This window comes from Manacus candei, unplaced genomic scaffold (genome assembly GCF_025592945.1).
Source record: "Manacus candei isolate 608988 ecotype Guabito, Panama unplaced genomic scaffold, ASM2559294v1 h1tg000026l, whole genome shotgun sequence".
In the NCBI taxonomy this organism is placed as follows: Eukaryota; Metazoa; Chordata; class Aves; order Passeriformes; family Pipridae; genus Manacus; species Manacus candei.
This window is the reverse complement of record NW_026138074.1, coordinates 1,926,755-1,951,409: the sequence shown is the minus strand read 5'-3', so window position 1 is coordinate 1,951,409 and position 24,655 is coordinate 1,926,755. Positions and strand designations below refer to the sequence as shown.

The 24,655-nt window shown below is 38.8% G+C and overlaps 1 protein-coding gene across 5 annotated transcripts in view; it reads left to right on the top strand.

The window, feature by feature from the left end:
- MYRIP (myosin VIIA and Rab interacting protein) overlaps window positions 1-24,282 on the top strand; it is a 212,958-nt gene extending 188,676 nt beyond the window's left edge. For 3 of the 5 annotated variants that reach the window (XM_051789211.1, XM_051789213.1, XM_051789212.1), the window contains 6 exons: window positions 13,635-13,829; window positions 17,860-18,021; window positions 19,662-19,766; window positions 19,862-19,922; window positions 20,719-20,837; window positions 21,483-24,282. In XM_051789211.1, coding sequence (XP_051645171.1) covers window positions 13,635-13,829; window positions 17,860-18,021; window positions 19,662-19,766; window positions 19,862-19,922; window positions 20,719-20,837; window positions 21,483-21,515 — 675 coding nt within the window. In that variant the 3' untranslated portion in view covers window positions 21,516-24,282. Of the gene's footprint in view, window positions 1-7,489; window positions 7,553-13,634; window positions 13,830-17,859; window positions 18,022-19,661; window positions 19,767-19,861; window positions 19,923-20,718; window positions 20,838-21,482 lie in introns of all 5 variants that reach the window. The other 2 variants (XM_051789215.1, XM_051789214.1) reach the window with 2 other exon arrangements.
- Window positions 24,283-24,655: the final 373 nt, after the last annotated feature.

Here is a 24,655-nt window from a genome sequence, read left to right as displayed (position 1 = left end):
TTTCCGTCCTTTTAGTTGCTCCTCCCTTTTTAGTATCATTAAGTTCATTCTGATGCCATAGATTATTCTTTTGTCTCTCTATCAAAATATTTTGTGCTTCTTTAAATCTTTCCAACGCTATTACTCTGTCAGCTAATAGGCCTCTGGGAGTAGTAACATTTTCTAATGAAACTGAAATTCAATGTCAGTTTTGATAATGTGTGAGAAATGGCACAATGTAATTTGTGCCATTTCATGCTTACAATGCAACATCTGATTTTTGTGTCACTCTACAGGACCTACTACCTCCCCTCTTCCCTTTCTACCTCCGAATTTCTCTTCAGATCATGTGGTGTGCTTGAATTTGGTGCTATAGGAGCCCAGTGCTGCCCCCTGCCAGTCAAGCACTTACTCCTTAGATCCACTTAGGCTCATCCTAGTCTGCTGCATCTTCACTTGCCTCCGGGGTCTTGGCTGCACAGCAGCTCAGCTTTGACAGGGGATGTGGACAACTCTCTAAAGGAAATCTGTTTGTCATAATTTGAAAGGTGTTTTGTTCAAGTTATATAAAGAACTAATACACTAAGAGGTGAAAGTAGGATCAAGTGACCGAGGTGGATGATAGAGATGCTGTCCAAGTGTGCAGGAATGGTATCAGGAAAGCCAGTGCCCATCTGGAGTTGAATCTGTCGAGGGACACAAAGGGAAATAGGAGGGTTTTCTACAGGTATCTCAGCAGCAAAAGGCAGAAGAGGGAAAGCGGGGCTCACTACTGCAGTGACCTGGTGACACAGAACATGAAAAAAGCTGTTACACAACATTGTTTTCACCTCAGTTTACAGGTAAGATTTTACCTCAAGAATTCCAGGCCCCTGAGACCTGTGGGAAAGCCTGGAGCAGTGAAGACTTATCCCTGGTAGATGAGGATCACGTTAGCAAATATCTCAACAAATGGGATGTGCACATGTGCATGGTGTCTGATGGGGATGCACTTGCAAAGACCTGGGGAAGCTGACCCATGCCATTAGGAGGCCGATGTTATTCATCTTTGAAAGATCATGGAAATCTGAGACATTCAGAACTATGAATATTGTTTATTTTGGCTGTAACAAAGCTTTTAACAGTCTCATATAACATTCTCCCAGACAAATGGAGCAAATGAAGATTGGATAAGTAGACAATGAGGAGAACTGAAAGTGCCTGAATTGCTGGGCTGAAAGGACTGCAATCAGAGGCTTGAAACCTTGCTGAAGCCCAGTCACTAGTGGTGTCCCCCAGTACTATTTAACATCTTTACTACTGACAGACAATAAGAAAGAGTGCACCCTAAATTTAGAGGAGCGGTTGACACATGAGATGGTCCTGTTGTTATTCAGAGGATCTTGACAGGATGGAGAAATGGACCAACAGAAACTTGTGCAGTTCAACAAAGGGAAATGCAAAGTCCTACACCTGGAAATTGATTATCTCATGCACTTCCATTCAGTATTGGTGAGGCCATTTCTGGAGTGCTGTGTCCTGTTCTGGGCTCCACGGTACAAGCGGCACGTGGACATACTGAAGTGAGTCCAGTGAAGGGCCACGGAGATGATAAAAACATTGGGGCATCTATTATCTGAGGAAAGGCTGTGAAAGCTGACATTGCCTAGCCTAGAGAAAAGGGAAGGCTCAGGGAGAATCTATTCAATGTGTTTAAATACCTGATGGGTCGGAGTGGAGAGTGTTTGATGTGGGAAATAAGGAAATGGAAATTTAACTCTTTTAATTGACAGGAATAGAAGCAGTGGGCACAAACTGAAATACAAAAAATTCCACCCAAACAAAAGGCTTTTTCACTGTGATGGTGTTAAAATACTGGAATAGGTTTCACAGAGAGATTGTAAAGTCTGTGTCCTTGGATATAATCAGAATTTGACTGGACATAGCCCTGGGCAATCTGATCTATTTGACTCTGCTTTGAGCAGAAGGGTTGGACCAGGTGATCTCTGGAGGTCCTTTCCAAATTTACGTAGTCTGTGACTCTCTGATTCTGAGTTATTTAGCCACAGACTACACAGGAGTAGTACCTCCACGATGTACACACAATTTCCTTTCCAAGGAAATCACATAAAACTTTTATCATCAGTGCTTGTTAGCAGCATTCAATTTTCTTTTCTTTGGTTTACAAAAACAAAACAGCAATATCACATTATTCAATGGCATATACAGGCTAGCTAGGGTATAACATGATGCAACTGAAGTCTAGAATTAAAAGCTGTAAATAGGACTTTCTGAAATGCTCCTATATGGTGAACTGAGCACAGAAAATGCCAAATGTGTGTTTTGTGGTGTACTTATTCATCTGCATGCATCTACAAAGTAATATTGGTTTTTTCCTCTTCTAATTTTGTTATTTCTTTAACATTTGCAAGTCAGTTATTTAAAATAAAGCAAAGATTAATACTTTTTTCCTCAATAAAATTTTCTTAAATTTAAAGAAAGAAGAGGCATACCATGTTCAGCAAAAAGGAAGTGCTTGGAATTCCTGATTCTTTATTGGGTTTGGTTAAAAAAAATTTTTAGTCATTAATGGTCACAGTATTTATTCTTTTTGTCTATAATAAAGAAACCAGAATACCCCAGTACTCATCATGGTCTAGATTTCAGTAGAATTGTAAGGGGAACTTTCTCCACCTGTAGAGAAACAAGCATGCTGCTTTCATTCTTATTCTTGACAGTTGTCCTTAAAGGTAATTTAAAATCTTCTGACACGTGCCTTCTCTCTGGAAACGTGGCTGACCAACATCTTATAATGAAGTACTGAAGATGACAGTGCATAATACCAGTTGTGGCTGTAAGAATCATGACAATCTAAAATACAAAGACATGGCTAAACTCATAAAAGATGCAATATCTTTAAGATGAGTAGATGACATGTGAAGACAAGCATAGAAAATCTATTTTCAGGGAACCCGTAATTTTAGATGCCTTCAGAGCCATATGTGCCAATATGCTGTCTCTTTAAGAAGCCTGATTTTGGAGAATGCATATGTAGGGATTTACAGATCTTTCAGACTAGCGCTCAGCATTCTTGGTCAGAGACAGACTTCTGACCTGGGCATCAAGTTTCAAATTAGGTATACAGAAGCACTAATTCTGAACCACTGAAAAGAGAGCTGGAGTGCCTACAATCTGCTTTGTGTTCCTGAACATAAATTAAATACTGTACTTTAGTCATCTTGCTTATATTTTAGCGAAGTTGCTTGTCTTTGTTTTCTTTAGTCTTCTGTTCTCATAAGCTTATTCTGGAACACATTAGCAACTTTAAATCACTGTGAATTCCTAGTTCTAGTACCCCTCACTACAGAATAAAACTTCAAAAAAAATCTACTGTTTTTGAATCGTTGAAAATTAAGTACCTGGTACTCATGGAAATCTGACTTTCACCTCTTGGCAACTTTAAAAATTTAGACTTCTGTTTATAATGGAAGCTGGGAATATCATGTAATCACACATTGAGCTGATGCTTTTAAAATCTGATGCTTCTAATATTTAGTGTATTAAAATATGAAGCAATGGTAAAAATTGTCACAGCTTGAGTGGAGAATTAGCTTAAGTTGTTGGGAATTTATAGGTTCTGAGTTCTCACTTCAAACTGAGCTTTTGTGTTGTATGTCTTCCTTTAAAATGCAAATTTGAATATGATGACCTTTGAGTTAATTATTTAGTTCATGTGGGGTACTTGAGGAATTCAGGTGGGATTAATTAACACAAGTTAATTTTGTGTCTTAGACTTAAATTTTCTTAGATTTCAGCACAATCATTTTCATTATTTCTCAATTTGTGATTGCCTAAAATGGTCTTATGGAAATTCACAGCTCTTGTTTTAAAACAAACGTAGTCCTACAGCAGACTTGTTTTTATGGAAAATATTTTGTGCTTATTACACTACAGAAGTAGTTCATGGTCTTTCAGAGGTGTGCAGAGCCCTGAAAAGCCCACTTGTCTCAGTTGTGCAGTGAATAGCAGCGGTTTTCATCCAAAGCCGTGCTCAGGGCAGAGTTGGCCTTCAGCTCCTCTGCACTTTAGGTGTGAGCAAACCAAAATTCACAGTTGTGCAACTTTGTCTTAGTGAAACATCTCGTACGAGCACAATGATTTGCACAGTTGTTTCTGTTGTGCTCATTTTTTTGTTGTTTTGTTTGTTTGTTTTGGCCGATTTTTTTGCTTTTTTATTCACTCCCCCCAAACCCTAAACAAATGTCTGAAGAAAAAAGCAAAATGTTAATCCCCTTGGAAGTATCTTAATGATACCAATCCTGAGACTGGCAAGCATGATAAATAGGATGTATTTAGTTCATGCTCTCCTCTGTCCATTCTCTTTCTCTTTTAATGCTTTCATGAAGATAAATAGGTTGGGTCTGTATTTCACAGTATATGCCAGAATTACATTCTAGAAGGCAATTTTGGCAGGCTGCGTTTTGAATGCATTCTATCACTGTTACCACTTTATCAGAAGCTATAGAGATACTGTTTAAAAACCAGAATAGACCCTGCCATTTTTGCAAATTGACCCATAGCATAAAAATTGAAGTAGTTGTTTAAACCTTGTGTTTTTCTTTTTGTTTCCTTCTACTTTGTTCTACAATTTGCTTAAGATATGCTAGTGAGCGAGTTAAACTTCAGTTGTAACGTTGAATTTCTCTCCTATTTGCATTAGCTTTATACAACGTGCTGTGTGTTTAGGAATTTCTTTTAATCCCCTTGTGCATTTAGTTCTTTTCAGAGAATCTTACAACCAAGGCTTAGTAGTTGTCTGTTGAAAATATTATATGACACAGTAGCTCTTTTCTGAATGACAACCTCTAAGTGAGTTTGTTAAGTAGCACAGTGGGATCCCATTTCCTAAGTGAAACCTCCTGAGTTTCTTGACAGTATGAATAACAGCATAAATAATCTTTCCATAAAATATTTATGCTTTCAGTCTCTGGAAAAATTTTCTTTCTCTTTGATTTTATAAAGCTTTATTTTGGGAAAGGTTTGTACTACAAACAACATTTTAATGGGACTTGGTCAGTGGAGTAGTATATGCTCACAGCCTTGATGGAGCTGGAGAATGGCGTTGGACATGCACATCAGTGAATCTCTCCTGTGTATCACAGACCTGTTAAAGCATCACAGTAGGGTAATGTTACACCCTACAGCAGTACTAAAATAACAAGACTGAGCCTGTGTGTCCTGGTGGCTGGACTTCTGTTCGTCATTTGTGCCAGTGCATGCACTGCCCTCAAAGAGCAATGATGCCGTAGTTTTCGTGATCGTTATCTTGCAGCTCCCTGCACTCCTGGCTATTTTGGCTGGTTTGTTGGTCCGAGCAGGGGTTAATAGGAAACTGCCATCCAGCTTCATATGCTGGAAGCTTTAGAAGTGTCTGAGTAAAAGTTCCTAAAGGAGTGTCAGAACCACATGGATTTCTTAAGCAAGAAAACATAATAGTGTAAGTATAGTAGCTTTACTACATTGCTACCAATATGACAATAATGCTGAAAAATGTAGTACAGTGATATCTTCCTGGGTTAACAGCTTAGAAGATATTTATGTGTCTTTTGTTTCACATTTTTGTATGCAAGGTGCTCAGACTAATTCTTGTGTTTTCATGGATCATTGCTTTTAAGATTATGTTAATTATCCGGGCAGTCTCCCAAAGTCCAGGGTTGAAAACTGAATGTCGGCATCATTGTAAAAAGTGATCTCTAAGGTTTATGAACTGCAGATAATCTATGCACAGGATTTTGAATGACAGCAGAGAAAAAAAAAGATTTTGGTTCAGGAAGGTGAAACAGTGGCTTTTTTGTCTAAAACAGGTATGATACAATAATCTTCAAATTGGGCTAATAGATCCAAAGTTTTAAGTTCTTAATTTAAGAAAGCAGTCAAGGATATGTTCAGTTTTAAACTGAGGATTAAGTGGTTTGCTGGATAAAAATCCCATTTAAGATGTTTCTCCCATGTATTAGTTATCACTCTTTAATATGAAATATGAAGTTGATCCTAAGTTTATTTTGTCAAAATCTGAGTCTTCAGTTTCAAGAATTGAGACCACAAGCATTTATTTTTTTTAAAGTTTTCAAAAGTGAGCAGTGGTGTTTGTGGTCCTTCAATTCTGACACTTTCTGGGCTCAATATAGTTTCATAAATAGTGATGTAGACAGAGCATCTGAGATGCCTTAGAGTGTCCCACAGGGCCTTAAACTGCTAATCCAGAGGAAAAATGCATCTCCCAGGTCCATGTCATATCTGACAGTGCTGTTTCAAAATCCTCACATACTTCAAGCTGTTTCAAATTGCACTTTGTCTGTGTTTGAGCGACTGAATCAAAGCCCTGTGGAATCTACCAGGAGAAGTAGAAACTTCTGGTGAAACTTCAGCTGGCTTCACACAGGGAATGCAGTGTCTTTGCCAAGCATTCTTTCTACAGTCTCAATTTTGATACTTACATGCATGAACACCCAAGCCAGCTCTGTCCAGCATGCATGCAAAGGGGAATCTCCTTCAGTCCTCTGATCACCAAATATTTATTTACTTAGGGAGAAAATGTACCAGCCGTTTTTCAGGTACAGTTGCAGAAAATCAGTGAAGACTAGTGTAAGCTGCTGGAAAAAAATAGTGGGAAAATAGACTGGAACAAAAAAATTACTATTTTCTTATCTTCTTTTGTAAACTGCCCAGAGACTTGGCACTGAAAGTTGAGGTCTTTCAGATATAGCTGGAAGAGTTTCAAGGAAACGCTGCTTCTCAGCTGGAAGATACTTCTGTCCCAGCACAGCCAACAGGGTAACTGTGGTTTCATCATTATTTCAAGGCAAAACCAGTCAGTTTAGTTTAAACAGGCCTATGTAAATTAGGGAGATTATGGTAAGCCTACTGACTGGTCACTGAAGAGTACTACTTTGAAGGGTTTTACTTGTTTGTTTTGGGACAGTGAGTCCAGGAGAGGGACAGCAGCAAACAGTAGGAAGTGATTTGGCACAAGACATCTTACTTAATTTAGCCCAGGTGTTTCCCACATTAGTATCTGACTGTAGCCTAAGTGAGGTACAGACCCTTTTGTAAGTAGGAATACCATAGTGTCCAACTTGGAATCATGTAGACCCCAAAATTGAAGATAGCTGGCTTTTATTCTTCTTACCACTGCTGCAAAAGTATTTTTCCATTGCTAGTGCCACTTTGTTTTGTGATGGTGGAAATCACTATTTTCCATCTGCTTCATGTGTGATTTGCAATATCTGTCTTAATGAAGTCTTTTATTCTAAATCCCACAAATAAAAATAAATTAGGCATTGCTTTATTTTAAATATATTACTAATAAATGTAAAATCTAAATTTTATGGTATTTTATTCTTGGTAGTTTCTTTATCCTTGTTGTTTATCCTAAAGTTCCCTGTAACTCTTAACCTATATAAATGTTAACCTCTGTAGCTGTTAATGTAACTTTTCTGCCTTTTTATTTAACTGCTTTCCCACTATTTAGGAAAAACAAAAGGCTTTTGATCTTCATTTAAAGCTGCAGTTTTTATCCACTGTATTGCAGCAGGTGAGAAAGCTTTGTTTTGTCTATGTCTTCTTGCATCTCTTATGTAGTAAGAGATGCCATGAAGTGATATTGAGGGTTTCCACATTTCCCAACCACCATTCTCAAACTCAAAATGTTTTCCTGGAAATATCAGGCCTGAAAAATCATACCTTTTGGCCACAATCAATAATCATTGCAGAAAATTACTTTATAATCACATCTAGCCATATATTATGATGGGAGCAATGAGCAAGCTCTCTTGTTTGTTTTTGCGATGAGAATTTGGTTTTATCAGTAGAGAAGAACACAAGACAAAGATAAGGTGTATGATCTTTCTGTTCTCATGTACTCACCTGTATTAAGAAATCTGGAAGGAAATTTTCTGACCATAGTGGTCTTCAAAAATCTTTCTAAGCTCCCAATTTAAAAAAAAAATCAAAACCCTTAATTCATTGTAGAGTTTGTACACAGTGAGTAGATATTTTCTTACTTTACTGCTAGTGTCTGTTGCTTATCATTCTTCTAGATGGAAAGAGAATTCATATTCTATGCTATTTGAGTCTCGGGTTATGAGGATCAGATAATAAAATAGATTTTCATTATATTCGCTGAGCAAACATATGCTTATATTTTAAAATACATGCTATTTTTAGCATGTCATATATCATTCTCTCCATCATAAAATAAGAATCACTTTTTAGTGTCAAAAGTTGATGCTTAATTTAGCAAAACACTTCTCCTTTTAACTCTTTCTTTTTTTCCTTACTCTCAGATTTAAATTTTGTTCTATGAATTTTAATCATCTTTTCATTATCTTGGTCTTAGCTTGTAAAAATATCAAGGGCGATTTTAAAGTGAAATTATTTTTCCATTTGTGCAATGTCATCAGCCTGTGTCCATTGTGGATTTTATAATGTAAATATATCCATTTTCAACTTAGCCCATAATATTTCACGTCTTGGAAAATCACTTCCTTTCCCATGATTATAGGCAACTTGTCTCTAGAAATAAGGCATTACAAATGAATAGGCATAACATCTGTAACTACATTAGGATAGTGGATTGAATTAGTAAAAATATAATATTCACAGTTACCTAGCACAAAGAGAGGCTGTATTTCTGTGTTGTACTTAGGAGAATGTCACTAGAATAATAGCTCTCAGTCTGTAAGATAATTATTTTTGTAAAAGAGTGCCCATAAATGAAGATATTGACATTAAAGGTCAAGACCAGAAGTCTTAAACTTGCACAGAAGAGTAATTCCTTAATATCACCGTTTATCATAGTATACTTGTCTTCCATCAAATATCAAGGCAAATTTTAGCATTTTTTTTTCCCCCACAGTCTTTGTGGTAATGCGTGGTTACAGCTCACTTTTAGGAAAAAGATCTTTTGAAGGTCAGGGTTGATGACTGCCACAGACAGCTGGACACTGATGTCTCTGTTCCTCCCACAGTGTGACTTGTGTCTCAGACCTTGCTTGCCTGTGAAGGACTTTTGTTTGGCTTTTCAGGGCCTTCTCAAAGCTGTAGAATGAACTCCCATAGGGTGGGGAGATGAGGGAGGTAGGTTTGGGGATTTACTTTCGTTGTCATCAGGCTTGGATTCAGTCAGGTTACTCTGAAAGGACAAATTAATCAGTGGCAAAGCAAAACTTGACTCCTCCCCAGCACCCCTCAACTCCCTACAGAAAAATGGGGGATATCAACTGCACAACAGGCACGTGACTCAGAGCGTGATATAATGCCTTGAGACTGGAGATAAAAATGATTGCACCACAAGTAATCAAGAATGGGGACAATATGCCAGGGCTACCAGTGATAGGTGTTCTTGCTCTACTTCTTGATCTAACTGGTGCTGTCACTGCTTTCTGTTGAATTGCAAGTCACTGCCTCCCATGCCAGTTTAAAGGAACCTAGAGATGACATAGTGTTATAGTAGCAGAAAAAGAGAAAATGCAGTGTGGAGAAAAAAATAGTGCAAGTGATGGAGAACTTCACTATTTTAAGAGCAGTAAAAATAAAAGCAATAATGTTCATGCTAAGGAAATTATGTGAAAATGTCCTAGGCTGCTGAGATGCATACGAGGACTTAATGTTCCCCTTCTATCTACAAACTTGTAGCAGTTTGGATATTTACATTGCTTTCATTTTATCATCCTGATGTCCTTCAGTTACTCATCATCCTTTGTGCAAGTCTATAAAGCACCTTCCAGTGTAGCATGCTTGAGTAAAACAACAAAGGAAATATTGGCAGCATCAGCAGGAAAAGGAAAGAAAGACAGCAGAAAGGAAGGGGAAGTGGCTAATAATCAGCAAGAGGTAGCTTAGACCACTGAAACACAATCTTCTCAGAACAAGAATCCTTTCCATCTGTCAAATCACACACAGAAATGACAGTAAAGAAGTTTTCCAAGATGTTTGTTATATTCAATGCACACATATATGTATATGTGCTTGCATACACACACTTTTTTATTATTTCATTGATTTTAAAAATAACCACAAAGAACTCAGGGAAATTGAGCATCTCCTTTTGACTGTGTCTCTAACATATTTGTGACCATGGACATTAATTATCACAAAAAGGATAAATGCATGTTTTCCTCATTTCATTAAACTCTTAGTCTGAAATTCAGTAAAAAAAATGAAATTCTCATAATTACTAGAAACATTCAAATTTGTATCTGCTGAATTGATTTGATTGGGGAGGACTGGTGTTAATTCAGAAGTAGGGTATCACTGTTGAAATCAGAATGCATCGCAGTGTTTCAAGAACAATGGTTGCATTTAGCTTTTCTGTGCTAGATATTTGTAATAGAGATTTCTTCCTACATCTACCACATCCCTATTAGTTCTCTGACCTGCTTGACAAGGAAGGTCTTCATCATGGCGTGACAGCTGTCCTTCTGAATCACTTAGACATGTTAATAATGACCTTTCCTGCAAGGGCAAGATAAATTAGCCAAGAAGTCTTTAGAGCAATTTGAAATGTCCACCTACCGGGATGATCTTGGTGTGCATGTGCCTGTGAATTTTAGGTGATTTTTATATGATCTCATAAATCCTAAGATTGACATAGGTGGGAGGGGAGAGGATTGTGAAATACTAAAACCTGGGACATGTTTTATTTTTTATATTATTTTTTAATTTATTTTGGTTTTTTCCCCTTACAGGTGTTAAGAAATTATATCTAGAGTACCCCACTAGATTTGCAAACTGACCATGTTGGAACATGAGCTGTTTTAACAGCTTTTGACAGTTGCTCAAAAAAGAGGCTAAAAAGCAGGCAAAACCATTAACTGAATATCCAGTCTTTCCAATTTGAGAACCCTTGAACTCCCCACGTGTTGATTTTATGTTTCCCTCAGGGAGATATTAATCTCTTCTTGCTTCTCTGTAAAATACAGCCCAGGTACAGCTGAATTCTAAATACCTTTTAGCAGAAAATTTTCACAAATGTTAGATTTAAATACATTGAAACATTGCTTGTGGTCTTAAGTTTTGGGAGATCTACTCTCCAGATATATTCTAAGGAAAATCAATTTTGCTTGCCATGTATTTCTTTTCAGTGTTTAAATTCTAGTCCTGTATCTTTGTTATACTTTAAAAGCAGATGTTTCACAAGCTTACATTAAAAAGCTTTAATGTTGTGACTCCTGTGTCTAGATACTTGCAGGCTGGGATTGAGATACATTCAGTGATGCCCACACTTTAAGAACATTCATCTAGTTGCCTTAAACATGCCTTATGCAGTGTTTAATGGGAAGCAAATCTTCAGTTTTAAAAATGGAACTGTGTCTGCCACTAAGAATTTACCTCAAAATTCTAGAAAAACTAAAAATCACATTTCTGCACCTGCAGAGGTTTAGACTGGACTTAGGAGGCATTTCTTCACTGTTGAGTTGATCAAACACTGGCTTCCTAGAGAGGTGATCAATGCCCAAACCTGTCAGTGTTTAAGAGGCTTTTGGACAATGTCCTTAACAATGTGCTTTAACTTTTGGTCAACGCTAAACTGGTCAGGTGGCTGGACTAGGTGATCATTGATCATCTTCCAAATGAAAAATAATCTATTTTATTCTGTTCTTTCCTGTTGAGCTTTTTTTCCTCTATCCATTACCTATTGAGAAGGTAGGGTATTTTTTACTCAAAATCTTGATTTCACAAGGATTTCTATCACAGACCACTTTACCTGGAAAACAAAAAAAACCTCTTTTGTAGTAACTAGTCTGTAAAAATGCCAATATGTATTCTCGTATTCTGGTATAAAACCACCTCTTTCTAATTTAATTTAATATTTTTTGGAAATCCATCATTAACTACAAAGGATAATAAAAATTTAAGAAATAATGAACACTAGAGTAAGGCTACATTTCATGAAATGGAGAACATACATCAGTAAAGATGATGAAGAAAATGTAGTGTCTGGCCTTTATCCTTTTTTTTTCCACTACTCACAGAATAGAATAAGAATTAGGTACTTGTAGAAGCAAATAATAAAGTAACATTGATTTCCTCTTCTGTCCTATAAGATTATTGATCTGTTTTTAACCTAATTGGCTCTTGTGAAAATAAATGGAAAAAACAGTAGGCTATTTATGGGGTTCAAGTATTTTTTCTCAGTAAGAGAGTCCTAGGCCTGCTTGCTCAGGGCTCTGTTGGCTGTCCTAACAAGCTAAAGGTCTGAGTGCTGTAGCATACTGTATTTGCTTTGTTCTTCTTCTCTTTAATCTCATGTTTCTAATTATTTCTTGTAATTCAGAGAAGGTACATTGCTAAAGATGTCTTAATGTCTTGATACACAACAATTGAGTACCTACTGTTAAAAAAGTAGTTTGCAAGTGAAAGTCTTATCTAACATAAAAATGGACAGCTGATTAAAGGAAAGAGATAAAAGAGGTTTTCTAGTTTAGCCCACCAGAGTTTGTGGGAATCAAATGACCATTATTTCTCCTATATCCTGCCTATAGATATTTTTAATCAGTTATCCTTTCCTGCACTATATAATTTACTACATAGAATCCAAAGACTGTCTGTTACCTCAATATGGATCTACAGATATTTTGTTTGTGAGAAAATTTACAGATGGTTGGGCCCCTAATTCACATGCATAAGTGTTTGCAGGTTTGAGGAATTAATTAAATTTTGGTCTAAACTTCCCACACTTTCTTTTAGGCAAAGCAGCACTAAAGGAATTGCACATATATTCAGTGACAGTATTTGTATTGGCTTTGGCAAGCTTTGGCTCAATCTCCGAGCTGTATAGTTTGGATGTTGAGCCTGGTGCTTGAAGATACATCATATGAAATTTTATTGCCATCGGAAGTTGTCCTGAAGCTTAAGGCTATGTGAGAATCAGAATCAGGACAGTTAATTACAAATTACAAGTAAGAAACAATGATAAAAATGTTTTCAATTGTTTCAAAAAATGGATAAAGCTGCATGCTTTTCCTTCATATTTGATATAAGTTATTTCATAAATATTTTTTTAAAAAAGGTAAATGGAAATTTTTAAAAAACAAAGATACAAGTGTTTACACACTTATAGCTCAAATTATGGTTATTTGGGGTGATCATTTAATTCATAGCAAGCATTTTAGCAAAATGCTGTCCTCATAGGGCTGCTGAAGATCGCTGTCCCATGTTTGCATCTGCAATGCAATAGCTCCTGGGGATACAGAGACAGATGATTCCAGATGACAGACATCTGTTTGCCAGTATCCAAAAAGGAAAACTGTGTTTTAAAACCTGTTTAAAACACTATTGCAAAACCAGCTTTATCTAGCTCATTTGGATTTTAAAGCTGGATATTTGTGTGCTCCTTTGGGATAAGATTTGGACCATCCCTCCTGTAGAGTTTTGTTGTAGAAGAACTGCATGTGTATGTTATTTTGCATGCTGTAGCAGTGTGCATATGTGAAAAAGGGAGGGAGGAAAAGAGAAGTAGATTACAATACCATTAGATGGTTCCTGTGTCTGTTCGAAGCAGTTAGCCATGGATACGGTTTTAGCATGGCTAAAGCTGTGGCTATTAGCAAGATGATTTATATCTTACCCCTCTGTGCTATTGTTTTCTCTGTCTGCTCTTGTAAACAAAACAGAAGTACTCTGCTGTCTCTCTCTGCAACATATCTACAGAAGTCCTGAAAGTCATCAATGCCACTGAAGAACTAATAGCAGAATCCACCGATCCCTGTGATTTCCCAGATGACATTCAGGACAGAGGAAGAGGGACCCTCCCATTGGGTACAGACCCTGTCAGACTTGATGAGCAGCTCACTACACTGGAAGAAAACGTAAGAACATGAGTCAGTATGTGAAAGAGTCACATGTGTGAGTGACTGTGCCTATGTGTACGCACCAACTTGAAAGGAAAAGCACACAAGCAGCATCAGTGAATGTTCAAAATTAATCTGAGGTTATTAAACAAATACACAAACAGAACAAAAAATCCAATTTCAACAGGTTCTTAGCTGTGTTGGTGGGTTTATGCATACCTTAAAATATTGTGGGGAGGGGAAGTTGGATGCTTTGGTGTTTACAACTAAATGTAGAATCTCTATCAAAAGTTAACTTAAGCCCTCCAAATCTCTGTGGCTGTGCAGCTGTGCCATGCCTGGCTGAAACCACACGTCTCCCAGTCTCAGCACAACCTCATTATTCCACGGGTAGGTGGAGAAAGCATGTCCCCAGCCACACAGAGAAGTGGAGAAGTTCTTCCTCACTCCGCACATCCCCAGCACACTGTGCTGAGTACCCAGGGAGCTGGAGCTCCTTGCTACACTGTTAGAAAGTAGGCTGGAGAATCTGCATTAAACAAACTTTTGTTTGGCCACATCCAAATCATCCTTTTTCATGAGTCCCTGCCATCTGCAAGAGAAAGTACAGTGCTGAATCTTAGGGGGAAGTCACTACTCATTGGAAATTTTTATGCATCCATTTTTATAACCTCTCCTTGCCACCTCTGCTCAACCTTGCCAGGCATCTCACTGTGCCAGCTGAGGTGCTCCTGCTCCTTTTCACTCCCACATGCTGTCCTGGGTGCTGGCACCTCCTGCACTCCCTCATGGGGCACCAGAGCCACTTGAACCTGCCCCACCATGGAGCTTTCCATGCAGTGGCCATGCTCCTGGCCCCTCTCTGAGAGGAAAATTCAAAACAAACAAGCAAAATAGGCTTGGAAGCCCTCCCCAGTGGGGCTGAGAGAGCAGGATGTGCCCAGGAGAGGCTGGATGTCTGGCAGTGCAGATATGGCCCTCTGCAGAATGATAAAGGCTTCCCATAGCAGTTGCTGCTCTAGTGCCTGGAGAAGGCTGTACCTGAGCTTGTGGGAAGTGAAGTGCCTTCCTTGTGCCACCTACCATGATATCTATGTCATTGTTACATGAGAGATGCACCCTAACAGCAACTTCTAGCTTACTTTAGTTAATTTTTTTCAGAATAATGGAAGTAGATGAGTAGATGGAGATTTTTCTCTCCCGTGAAATACTAAAGTGTCCTAGCTCCAAACACCACAGAATTCATCTGGCAGGAGAGTGAATATGGAATAAAAATTCAAGTCCAGGCTGAACCACATCTGTAGAAAAACTAAGAAATTCTGCAGTACAGAGAACAATTTGGGAAAATCTGCTCCCACATTTTTTTTCTGTAGAGAACTGTGTTGTAAACAACCTTAAGGTGCTTTCCCCCCACACATACTTGCACTCTGACAATCCCTCACATCCGTGTCGAGCTTTGGCATCTCTGGTGCTGTGGCCCCTAGTCGTTCATTTGGGTCCAGCATTTCTCACTGAGCAGAGAGCAGGCACTGAGGCAGAGCATTCCTTGCTTTGGTGTTGCCCTCACTGCAGCATGTCTCTCAGCATCCTGCAGAATTCATAAGGTATCCAATTTAGCCTTGCTATGTCCCGACAGTACATCTTTCTGTCACAGATGGGACATGAAGTAGGTGGCAAGAACTCAGCTTCAAGATTTCACCACCACACTCCATGGCAGAGTTAAAAGAGCCTTTAGAAATTCAGGAATCCATAACTTTTCCCATTGCAGCTGGAGCCAGATCTACATGCAGCACATCATCTTTGCAGCAAATTCTGGAAGAGGATCTGGGTTATAGACACTGTTATAGACACTGTTCATTTTTGCTCTCTCTATTTTGGAGACTGTGCATGCATTAGTGTGGAGAATGTAGGGCCACCTGTACCCACACAAGGTTGGGTTTTAGTGGAAGCTGTACATAAATGGTGGTAAAATAAATTTCCACCATCTGAATGTGAATGTATAAATAAGGGCATCATTCAGGGGAGTCCTGCAAGGACACCATTGCTGTTGGGAAGTGCACCAATTGTTCAGATGAAGAGAATATTCTTTAGAAAAATCTTTTCTTTAGATCTAGCTGGAAAAGTTTCATTAAAATTTAATAAAGGTAGGGACTGAACGAGTTACAGAAACATTGACGACCTTCCTTTCCCACATTTTTCTATCAGTTCTACTTTCTTTAGATTTTTTTCCCCTCTTGAAAAGTACGTCTTACTTTGCAGAGATTTTTGGTATAGCATTTAAATGCAAATTTTCTTTACTTTTCTAAAGATGCTTCTATTCAAAATGTTTCTTCTTCTTCTTTCTCTAAGCTTTTAGATGTGACAGAGAAATTTCTAGAAAATTGCCTTTTAATCTGAAGTACCTGTGGTATGTCATACCACAAAGACGTATCATTTAAATGAATGGGAAGAATAATTACAACCCACAAAAACAGGATCGTTTCTATTTAAATCAGCATGTTAACTTTATGGACCACCTGTGTCTCCAAGTACTCAGCAAAAATGTTAAATGAGATTACTTATTTGTTCTAGGTATGTTTTCCAAAGATTTCATGCCTGCAGTTAGCCTGTGTTCTTACAAGATGCAATTTGTACAGATATAGTGAATTTGTTTCTTAGGAAAGTCACACGCATGAAAAAAAGCTATCTACATTTATGCCTTGAAACAACTGATACAAAGGAAAAAAACACTTTTGCAAGCAATTAAGAAACAATAATGAAATAGAAAAATAATAGAAAGTAAACGATTAAATTTTAGTCTGGTCATTCTTCTGTCCTTTTGATCCATTAAGTCACAGCATGGCCAGAAATTGTTTGAATACCTGTTATGTCAAAGGACTGCATGATCTAGGAATTGTTGGGAGATATAATGACTGGAGTGAAAGACATGTATGAAATGAAGGTATCGGCTCAAAGATCTGCTTTAGATTCTGTTTGGTTGCCCCCTGAACAATAAAGTGGAGCATAGAACATGTTTAATTCATTTGTAGCAACACAGTCTTTACTGCTGTTACAGTTAGCAAGGCTGCCACTGTGGAAAATCAGAATATGTATTTCATTTCCACTGTGCTGTTACCAGCCTCATGGAAACAATCTCTTGGCTAACTAGTAAATAGGCAGAAAGTACAGTATTTCCACATGGTTCTGTGCAGTCTTAAGCACAGATGTCAAAAGTTAATGCTTGAAAATTACCCTTTTCTAAGCGCCAGAGACCTCCATCCAGCTGTGTACCTTAGATTTCTTTGTGAAATAAAAGAAACAATAAAATGCAGTATATCGTGAATTATTGCTCTGAGGAGCTGAATGGAAAATGAAACCTTTAGCTGTAGTTATCATAGGTGTCCTAGGTAGATCAAAATATTAAAAGTTGTTCGTTTTTAGAGAAGAATTCTAAATTAGCAAGTCAGTAATTCTGTCTTATTTGGCCCAGATAAGTCTATTGATCCTCCAAAGATTCACTAAAAGGCCCAGGAGGTGGGAAGGATTTGGCTGCTGTATATTTGGGTGAGAGCAGTATGGGAAGGAAAACTGTTATACATGTAAGCACACTTAGACTATAAGAAGTTAGTAATTATGTGCTGCTGAACAGTTATTCATGCACCTTTGATTGCCAGAAGGCATTAGGCATGTTTTAATAAATGCAGCTTTATATGAGGCGTGATCTGTTGATTTTCCCTTATAGACTTAGGGGGTTTGTTATGCGATTGAATATCAATAATGAAAAAGCAAACTTTTCAAATTTTTTCTTTGCTGATCAATCTGGAACAAATATGTTTTGGAATACCATTGTAGCACCTATGAAATTTGTAATGCAGCCACCTCATTCTTCCCTTCTCTTTGTGGGTGTGTGTGTGTTTCAGATTATTCCCCCATGCCTTTCTTCTGCCAGGTAAGTCTCCCTGTAGTGGGTTAGCAAGCAGGGAAACTCAAAGGTATCATGGAAAATGCAGTCTGATCAAACCTCCATGCCCACAAAACATTGACATCTCTCCCTGCTTTGGCCCTGCAGGTGTACCTGACAGCCAGCACGGTGTACGGGCTGGAGGGGCAGCTGACCAACCTGGAAGACGCCGCACGCAAGATCAACAGTGTTACTGAAGAATCTGAGCTGGCCGATCTGGAGGATCAGGTGGCCACAGCAGCTGCCCAGGTTCATCATGCAGAGCTTCAGGTGAGGACAGCAGCTCCTCCCTATCTGCAGTTTTCCCACTGCCTTGCCTAGCACTCACCTCACTGCACACACTTGCTTTGAATATTCTTTTGTACTGCAGCAGTCTGATGATTTAAGGATGCTGACTGCATCACATGAGCTGAGCAAAGCATAACTGAGATGTGTAACTCAGCCCAGGCAGATGTACTCTGTTTGTTTGTTTCTTCCCTCAGCTTGTTTTTGGACATGGGAGTGCAGCAGCCTGTTATTGCAACTCCTTGCTGCCCGGCAGCTCACGTGGTGTGCTCTGTGTCATGTGTGTGGCTGTGGTCAGGCTGCAAATACAGTCATAGGCAGTTTATCTAATCAGCAAATTGTAAAGCACTTCCCAAAAGAAACCAGTGTTGGCAGCTTTCTATTGACAAAGGCCAATGCCAGTCAGAGGCTGAGCCAAGCACAGGGCCTAGCACTTGCAAGCCTACCTTGGGATTTAGGTGCTAAGCAGCACACATCCCAGCCAAAAGGCACCAGCTTTTGTGGGATGCAATCTAGCATCACTCTAGCAGGCTCCAGAAGTTCTAGGGCTCAGAAGAACACATTATGATCTGGTGCTAAAAGCTGAACAAGGTGATGCTGCCAGACCTCAGGGTGCTGACACTGCTTGCAGGTCACTGTCAGTGATTTCACTGACCGGTCTGTATCCAGCGGGACACTCTGAACTGCCTGTGACAGGGTCTAATAGGAAGTAGCTGATGATTTTACTCAACAGAAGCATGCTCAATTCAGGACTGAGCAATAATCTGAGAGTCTGACATCTCCCTGATGCCAGAAGTGCATTGTCACACTAGCTGGCAAACTGGCAATGATGTTTTGTTGGCTTTGGTCATTATTTTATAAATCTGTTAATGGAGGTGACCAGTGAGGAGGAGAGAGGCCTAAGCTATGCAAGGAGGATGGCAAAGAGGCCAATGGAAGGTCTTCTGCAGAATGAACAGCTTCAGGTGTCGTGAATCAGGATTGAGATTATATATGTCTGACTTCTTTGATACTTTTTTCCCCTTTGTCAACACTTTTTTCCATTACTCTCAATATCAGACTACTTTCCCCCAAGCAATTTGTTTTCCATTCAGTGTTTTTATATAGTGTGTGCCTGCGTGTTTGTGCTTAATATACATATACATTTAAATTATAAATATGTAAGATCAAATGTTTAGATTTTGTGACGGAGGATGTACTTTGCATGAGAGTTAGGAAATGTGTCCCATGAAGTCATTCTTTCAATGTAGCCTTTGAAAAACACAGTTTGAATGAAATTGTGATTATGCAGCTAAAGGTAACTGGGAGATGGCAGATGCAGGTTTTCTCTCCTCCTTTCTTTTTTTCCTCAAAAGGAGTAAAATGCCTCTTCCTTGGATTCACAAGGTAGGTTGGATTGTTCTTTTACTCCATCTTTACTAACAAATTAAGCCCCTTTTAACATCAAGACTAAAGAATTCAGGGAAGTGTCAGAATTGCTGAAGTTAGCCACCTGTTTATATTTTTTTAATAAAGAGGATTTGACTGGGGGAGGGTTATATTTTAGTAGTGGCATCCACAGTAATTTTAAAACTTCTTTTCCCCCCTCCCCATCTGTCTGTCTCTCTCTTTTATTTTCTTTGAAGATTTCAGATATTGAGAGCAGAATATCAGCTCTCACTGTTGCAGGCTTGAACGTGGCTCCCTGTGTTCGCCTGACAAGGAAACGGGATCAAAAGCAAACAAACCAGGTGCCAGAACATTATGTAGTATTCAAAAATACATTGGGGAAATCTTGCCTCTTTTTCTATAATGGAGTTGAGTAATGCATATGTGTTATTTACAGATGCATACAATAGACACATCAAGACAGCAGAGGAGAAAACTTCCAGCTCCACCAATAAAAGGTGCGCTTCAATTATTATGTACATTAGAGAGAGAGAGACTCTCTTTATAAGGTTCGATATAATGTATGGTTCAGCAAAGTAGGGGAAAGATTGTGTTACAAAAATCAAAGCCTAAATATGTCCCTCCTCCTCATTTTCCATTGTACTTGCATTATACAATATACCCATTTCTCATATTAAAAAACATCACCACTTTCTCTTCAGTGAGAGTTGTGACAGTGGCAAAAAAATAGAAACAGAAGCAGAAGGCTGGAAAAAGAAATGCTGAGGAATGCTGAATACTTGAAAGAGGCATGCTGCCCCTCCAGCATACCTGGTGTTAGTTTGTGACACCCAAGTGATCGCAGTGACCAAAAGCCAATGGCCACCCTCCACAATCCACCACTTTCTTAAAGCCTGTGTTTGCTAATTTCAGTCCATATGATGTGGCTCAGCAATGTTCCTGGTATGTTATGTAATGGCTCTGAATTTGCTTTATAAAATAAAGTGCTTTTTTTCTGTTTTCTCCTTTTGGTTTTTTTTTTTTTTTTTTAGCCCCATGGTGCGTTATCTCTGACAGTTCTAGGACCCAGTTCACCTTGCATTACTCTTTTGTAATTCCACAGATTGACATAGCCTCAAACTTTAATAAATTTGGAGTACCACAGCCTGCTGTTTTTAATTTAAATTAAATCCAGCTTTCCTCATACATCTTAGGGGAGGTTTTATCTCTCTGGAAGCTGTGACTCTTCATAAGTACTTTTACATCTGCTTCAGTCTCTTATGTGAAAAATCTCCCTTTTTGTATCTTTCTCAGGTGAAACAATAGATGGTTCTCCAGTTACCACTGTCAGAACGTTTAACAGAAACTTCATGCTTCAAGGATCTCTAACACAAAGAACTAAAGAGAGGAAAAGCACTGCCAAGGACTTAATGGTAAACAAATGTTTTTAAAACTCTGTTAAAAGCAGTAAATAGAGAGATAGCAGTATGTGTGTAGGCAGCTATATTTCAGCATCTTCACAAAACATCTCTTGATAGTTTGAGGAAAAAAAAAAATAGAGACTGCTGAGGCAGCTCTAAGGAAATCTGACCAGTGTCCTGGAAGATGTACACCATAGTATAGCAGCTCCTGAATGTCAGCCCATGAAAATGTACCTGGCTGCCAGCTCTCCAGGAATGTGCTACCCTTACTTTTAAAAAAATAAATAAATTAGTGGTCCCCTGCAATTCAGACTTCTGAAACAGATCCTCACAGAACCAGCTGCACACTGTAACTTGCAGGTGAGAGTCACCTTGATTCTCACTAATTGTTGAGAAATGTTCCAGTGTTATCTAAGTGGATTTAAGGGGTAGTTAGGCCACATATTGCTCTGCAGGATTTGAACAAATAGGCTTCACTAGACAGCTGTCAATCATTTCTTCTATAGCAGCCATATAGGGATAAAGGGAAAAAACTGATTGTTCTGAATCAGTCTGGCACTGGATATATGAGAAGGGGAAGGACCTGGCTCTATAGAGCTTCAGCAGGCTTGTTTTGTGTTTCATTCATGTTTTCTTTCCTGTCCTTCTCTGTTCTAGGAACCTGCTATAGGATCTGCTGTGATGTACTAAACTTAAACTTCCCTACTGCCAATAACACACTGCCTAAGGCTGTACACTAGAGTGCCTTTACTTAACAGCCATTGCATATGTCCAGCTGAAAATGGACCCTCAAGAACCCACAGAGCCTCAGTTATAGGGCTTCATTTGGATACCTCACTGAGAAAGCTGTCCAAGTCTTCAGCATTGTGGTCTGCTACAGGAAACTCTGCCTTAAAGTTCTCACAGGACTCTAGACAGGATGCTGAGTTTCAAAAGCAAGGCTCCACATTTTAAGATGCACTTTTTCTCCCTATTGATTGTACTAAAGTATGTTGTCTTTAAACTGCAGTATGTTTTTGTACACTCAATCAGTCATAATTATAGGCCAAATTATCTGCCAAAGCAGACCTGTGATCCATATTTGCTGGCCTCTTACTATTCACGTAGGCATCCGTCTTGTTGAGCAATAAGAACAACTCTGTGCAGTGTGTGCCACTTTTCAGCTGCATGGTGGGTGTGGAGAATCAGTGTAAGTTTTGAGAGGGTTTGTAGGAGGAGATGTGATGTGCAAAGTTTTCTCTGTTCACTGAGGGTACGTTTGGCAGATTGAATGCTCTAGAGCTAGGTAAATTGCTCTTGGCAGCATGGGGAGCATGGATGTCATGTTGAACCATGAATTGGTGGCCACACATGTGGACCAGATGTCTGTTGAGTTACAGTCCTGGTGTCTGGAAACATCTGAACACTGTTGTGAAACCAACACCTTTGTATGTCTTGTTCTTCTTGGTAGCATTGTCCACTTGATGGTGGCCAACCACGCTGTAGTTCAGAATAAATTCTGTCCAAACCTTTAAGATTGGAAAAAGAAAGTAAAAGTGTTGTGGATGAGATCTCTGCTGACTGACTGGTGGTTGTAGGGTGACTGCAGCCTGTAAGAGGTTCCTTTCTAATGTTCCTTGGTGTTTCTGAGAAGGGGGCAAATGTAGCCCAGACAACTCTTCCTTCACTAGTCTGTAGCCAACATAGAGTAGCTGAGTCCTGTTGCTGGTGCCACATGTACCCCACTACCACTGGACCACTCTGAATTCAATTGTGAATAGTAATATTTCTTCTTTCATTTCTTGAGACCTTTAAAAGGTGAGTCAAACTGGAAGACCCTTGAGCAGAAGTCCTGGAGGAATATGCTGCTAACAGGGTGTTCCTCTCACCCCCTGGGGAAGGGTGTTGCCAATTCATGGTATTTTATGCTCTGAAGAATACAAAGGAGGTAGTTAGAGGAGGTGATAAGCCAGTGAATCCCTTGCCTTCCACACAAGTGGCAGAGCAGGTACCCAAATGCAGACAGGGTTGGCATGAAATGTGCTGTCAAGAAGGGCACAGGCTAGCAAGTTCCACCTCAGCACTGAGGAGTGGCTAGCCCTCCAGGGAGCCCTGGGTACTAGGAAGGGAAGAGGGTTCCTTCTTTCCCTGGGCTCCCAGTGAACACCCACAGGCAGAGTGTCACATGTTACCTGCCATACAGCAGGAAAGCAGTCCTCTCAGACACCAGGCCATGAAATGTCTGTGGTTAGGCAAATATGAGCAAAACTGGGCAAATTTCCTGACTAGGCTGCATTTAGGGGGGCAAGTGGGGAAGACAAGGAATGGCTGGATGAGTTGGTTGGAAAAATGGTTCCAGATGCAAATCTGCTACCCACATCTGACATCTAGCTTGTCAATACTCTGATGTCCAGCTGCATGTAAGGAACCCTTGGAATAAATACAACCATCTTCCCACCTAAAATACATAAGCGTCATTCCATCCCTTCAAGGAATTTCCATCTGCCCAAGATCTGAACCAGTGTGTTCATTCTGGGTGAAATTAGGCCTTCTTTTACTCTCACACAATACTAGTTCTCTAAAATTGGTTTGCACAGATGTGAGGGCAGAATTCGGCCCACTCTGTTTAATATATAAATATATACATAAAACAAATAGATTTTATTTATATATGCAATCCGGTAAAGGAGATTAAACAGAGTAGGATGCCTAGTAATTTTTTTGTTATTCAGTCTTCTCCTCCATTGACTGTTCTCGTGTATGTATACAATACATTCCCAGGTTCTGGTTTATGCAGGTATGCGTGTTATGAAATGTCATTAATGGTGGTTGGTCTGCATATTCGTTTAATAAATAATAACTAATATTGTGTATGTAATATCAATACAGAAATTACTAATTTTAATAGAATAATTCTTTGGCTTTTGTTCTGTTAGTGTGATTTAAACAAGCCAATGAAGTTTGGAATAGGTTGTTTTCCTTAAGAGGCATGAAAAGCAACTATTATCGTGTTACAATGTTAAAATATTCAGTCTTCTTTGACAGAAAAATGTGTACTGTGTAGGCATTGCAAAAAAAAAAAAAAATTTAAAAAAATCCCACCTGCTCTAAGGCATTTGAATTTTTACAAATGTTTATTGTGCCAAATACGTGCAAAGATATAATTTCCTGTTTTAAAAAAATCATAAAAACATATGTTATAGCACACAAAGAATTATTTTGTCATCAAGTGATTTCAATCTTTAGTGTTAATATTTATAATTAGATTAATTTTTATAAATGAAAATATTTTAATGGGTAAAATCAAGACTATATGATCTATTTGATTAAGTCTGAGTGAATATTAAGCTTGCCTTGTTGTTGTTATCTGCATACTCACCAAGAATTATATGTCAAGAGAAATTATAAAAGAGTAAAAGCGATTTATGAAAAGAATGCCTTTTCAAGGACTTGATTCATAAAGAAAAACAAAAAGTTCTTCTCTGTGGTTTCAGTTTATGTGCCCTTTGGCCAGGAAGCATGCAGAACACACAGCCACGCATGGGGCTCAGGTGCTGCCTGTCTACAAGTGACACGGTCACACCTGGGAGATGGGCAGCTCCACAGAGGTACCGGGGTTTGCTGAGGGGAAGGGGACACACTCAGTTCAGACTCCCTTCTTTAGGGCTGGGGTGAGAGGAATCGTGTCAGGAACATTTGATGGTTAGTCTTCTCTAAAATATCAAGTCTGTTAGGTGAACTATCATCCCAAACAGTTTCTCAGGTGGAATTTCTTTAACTCTCTTTGGGATTGCTACAAAATCTGAGCAAGAACCCTGCCAATAATCTTAATCTCATATTTCCAAAGTCCT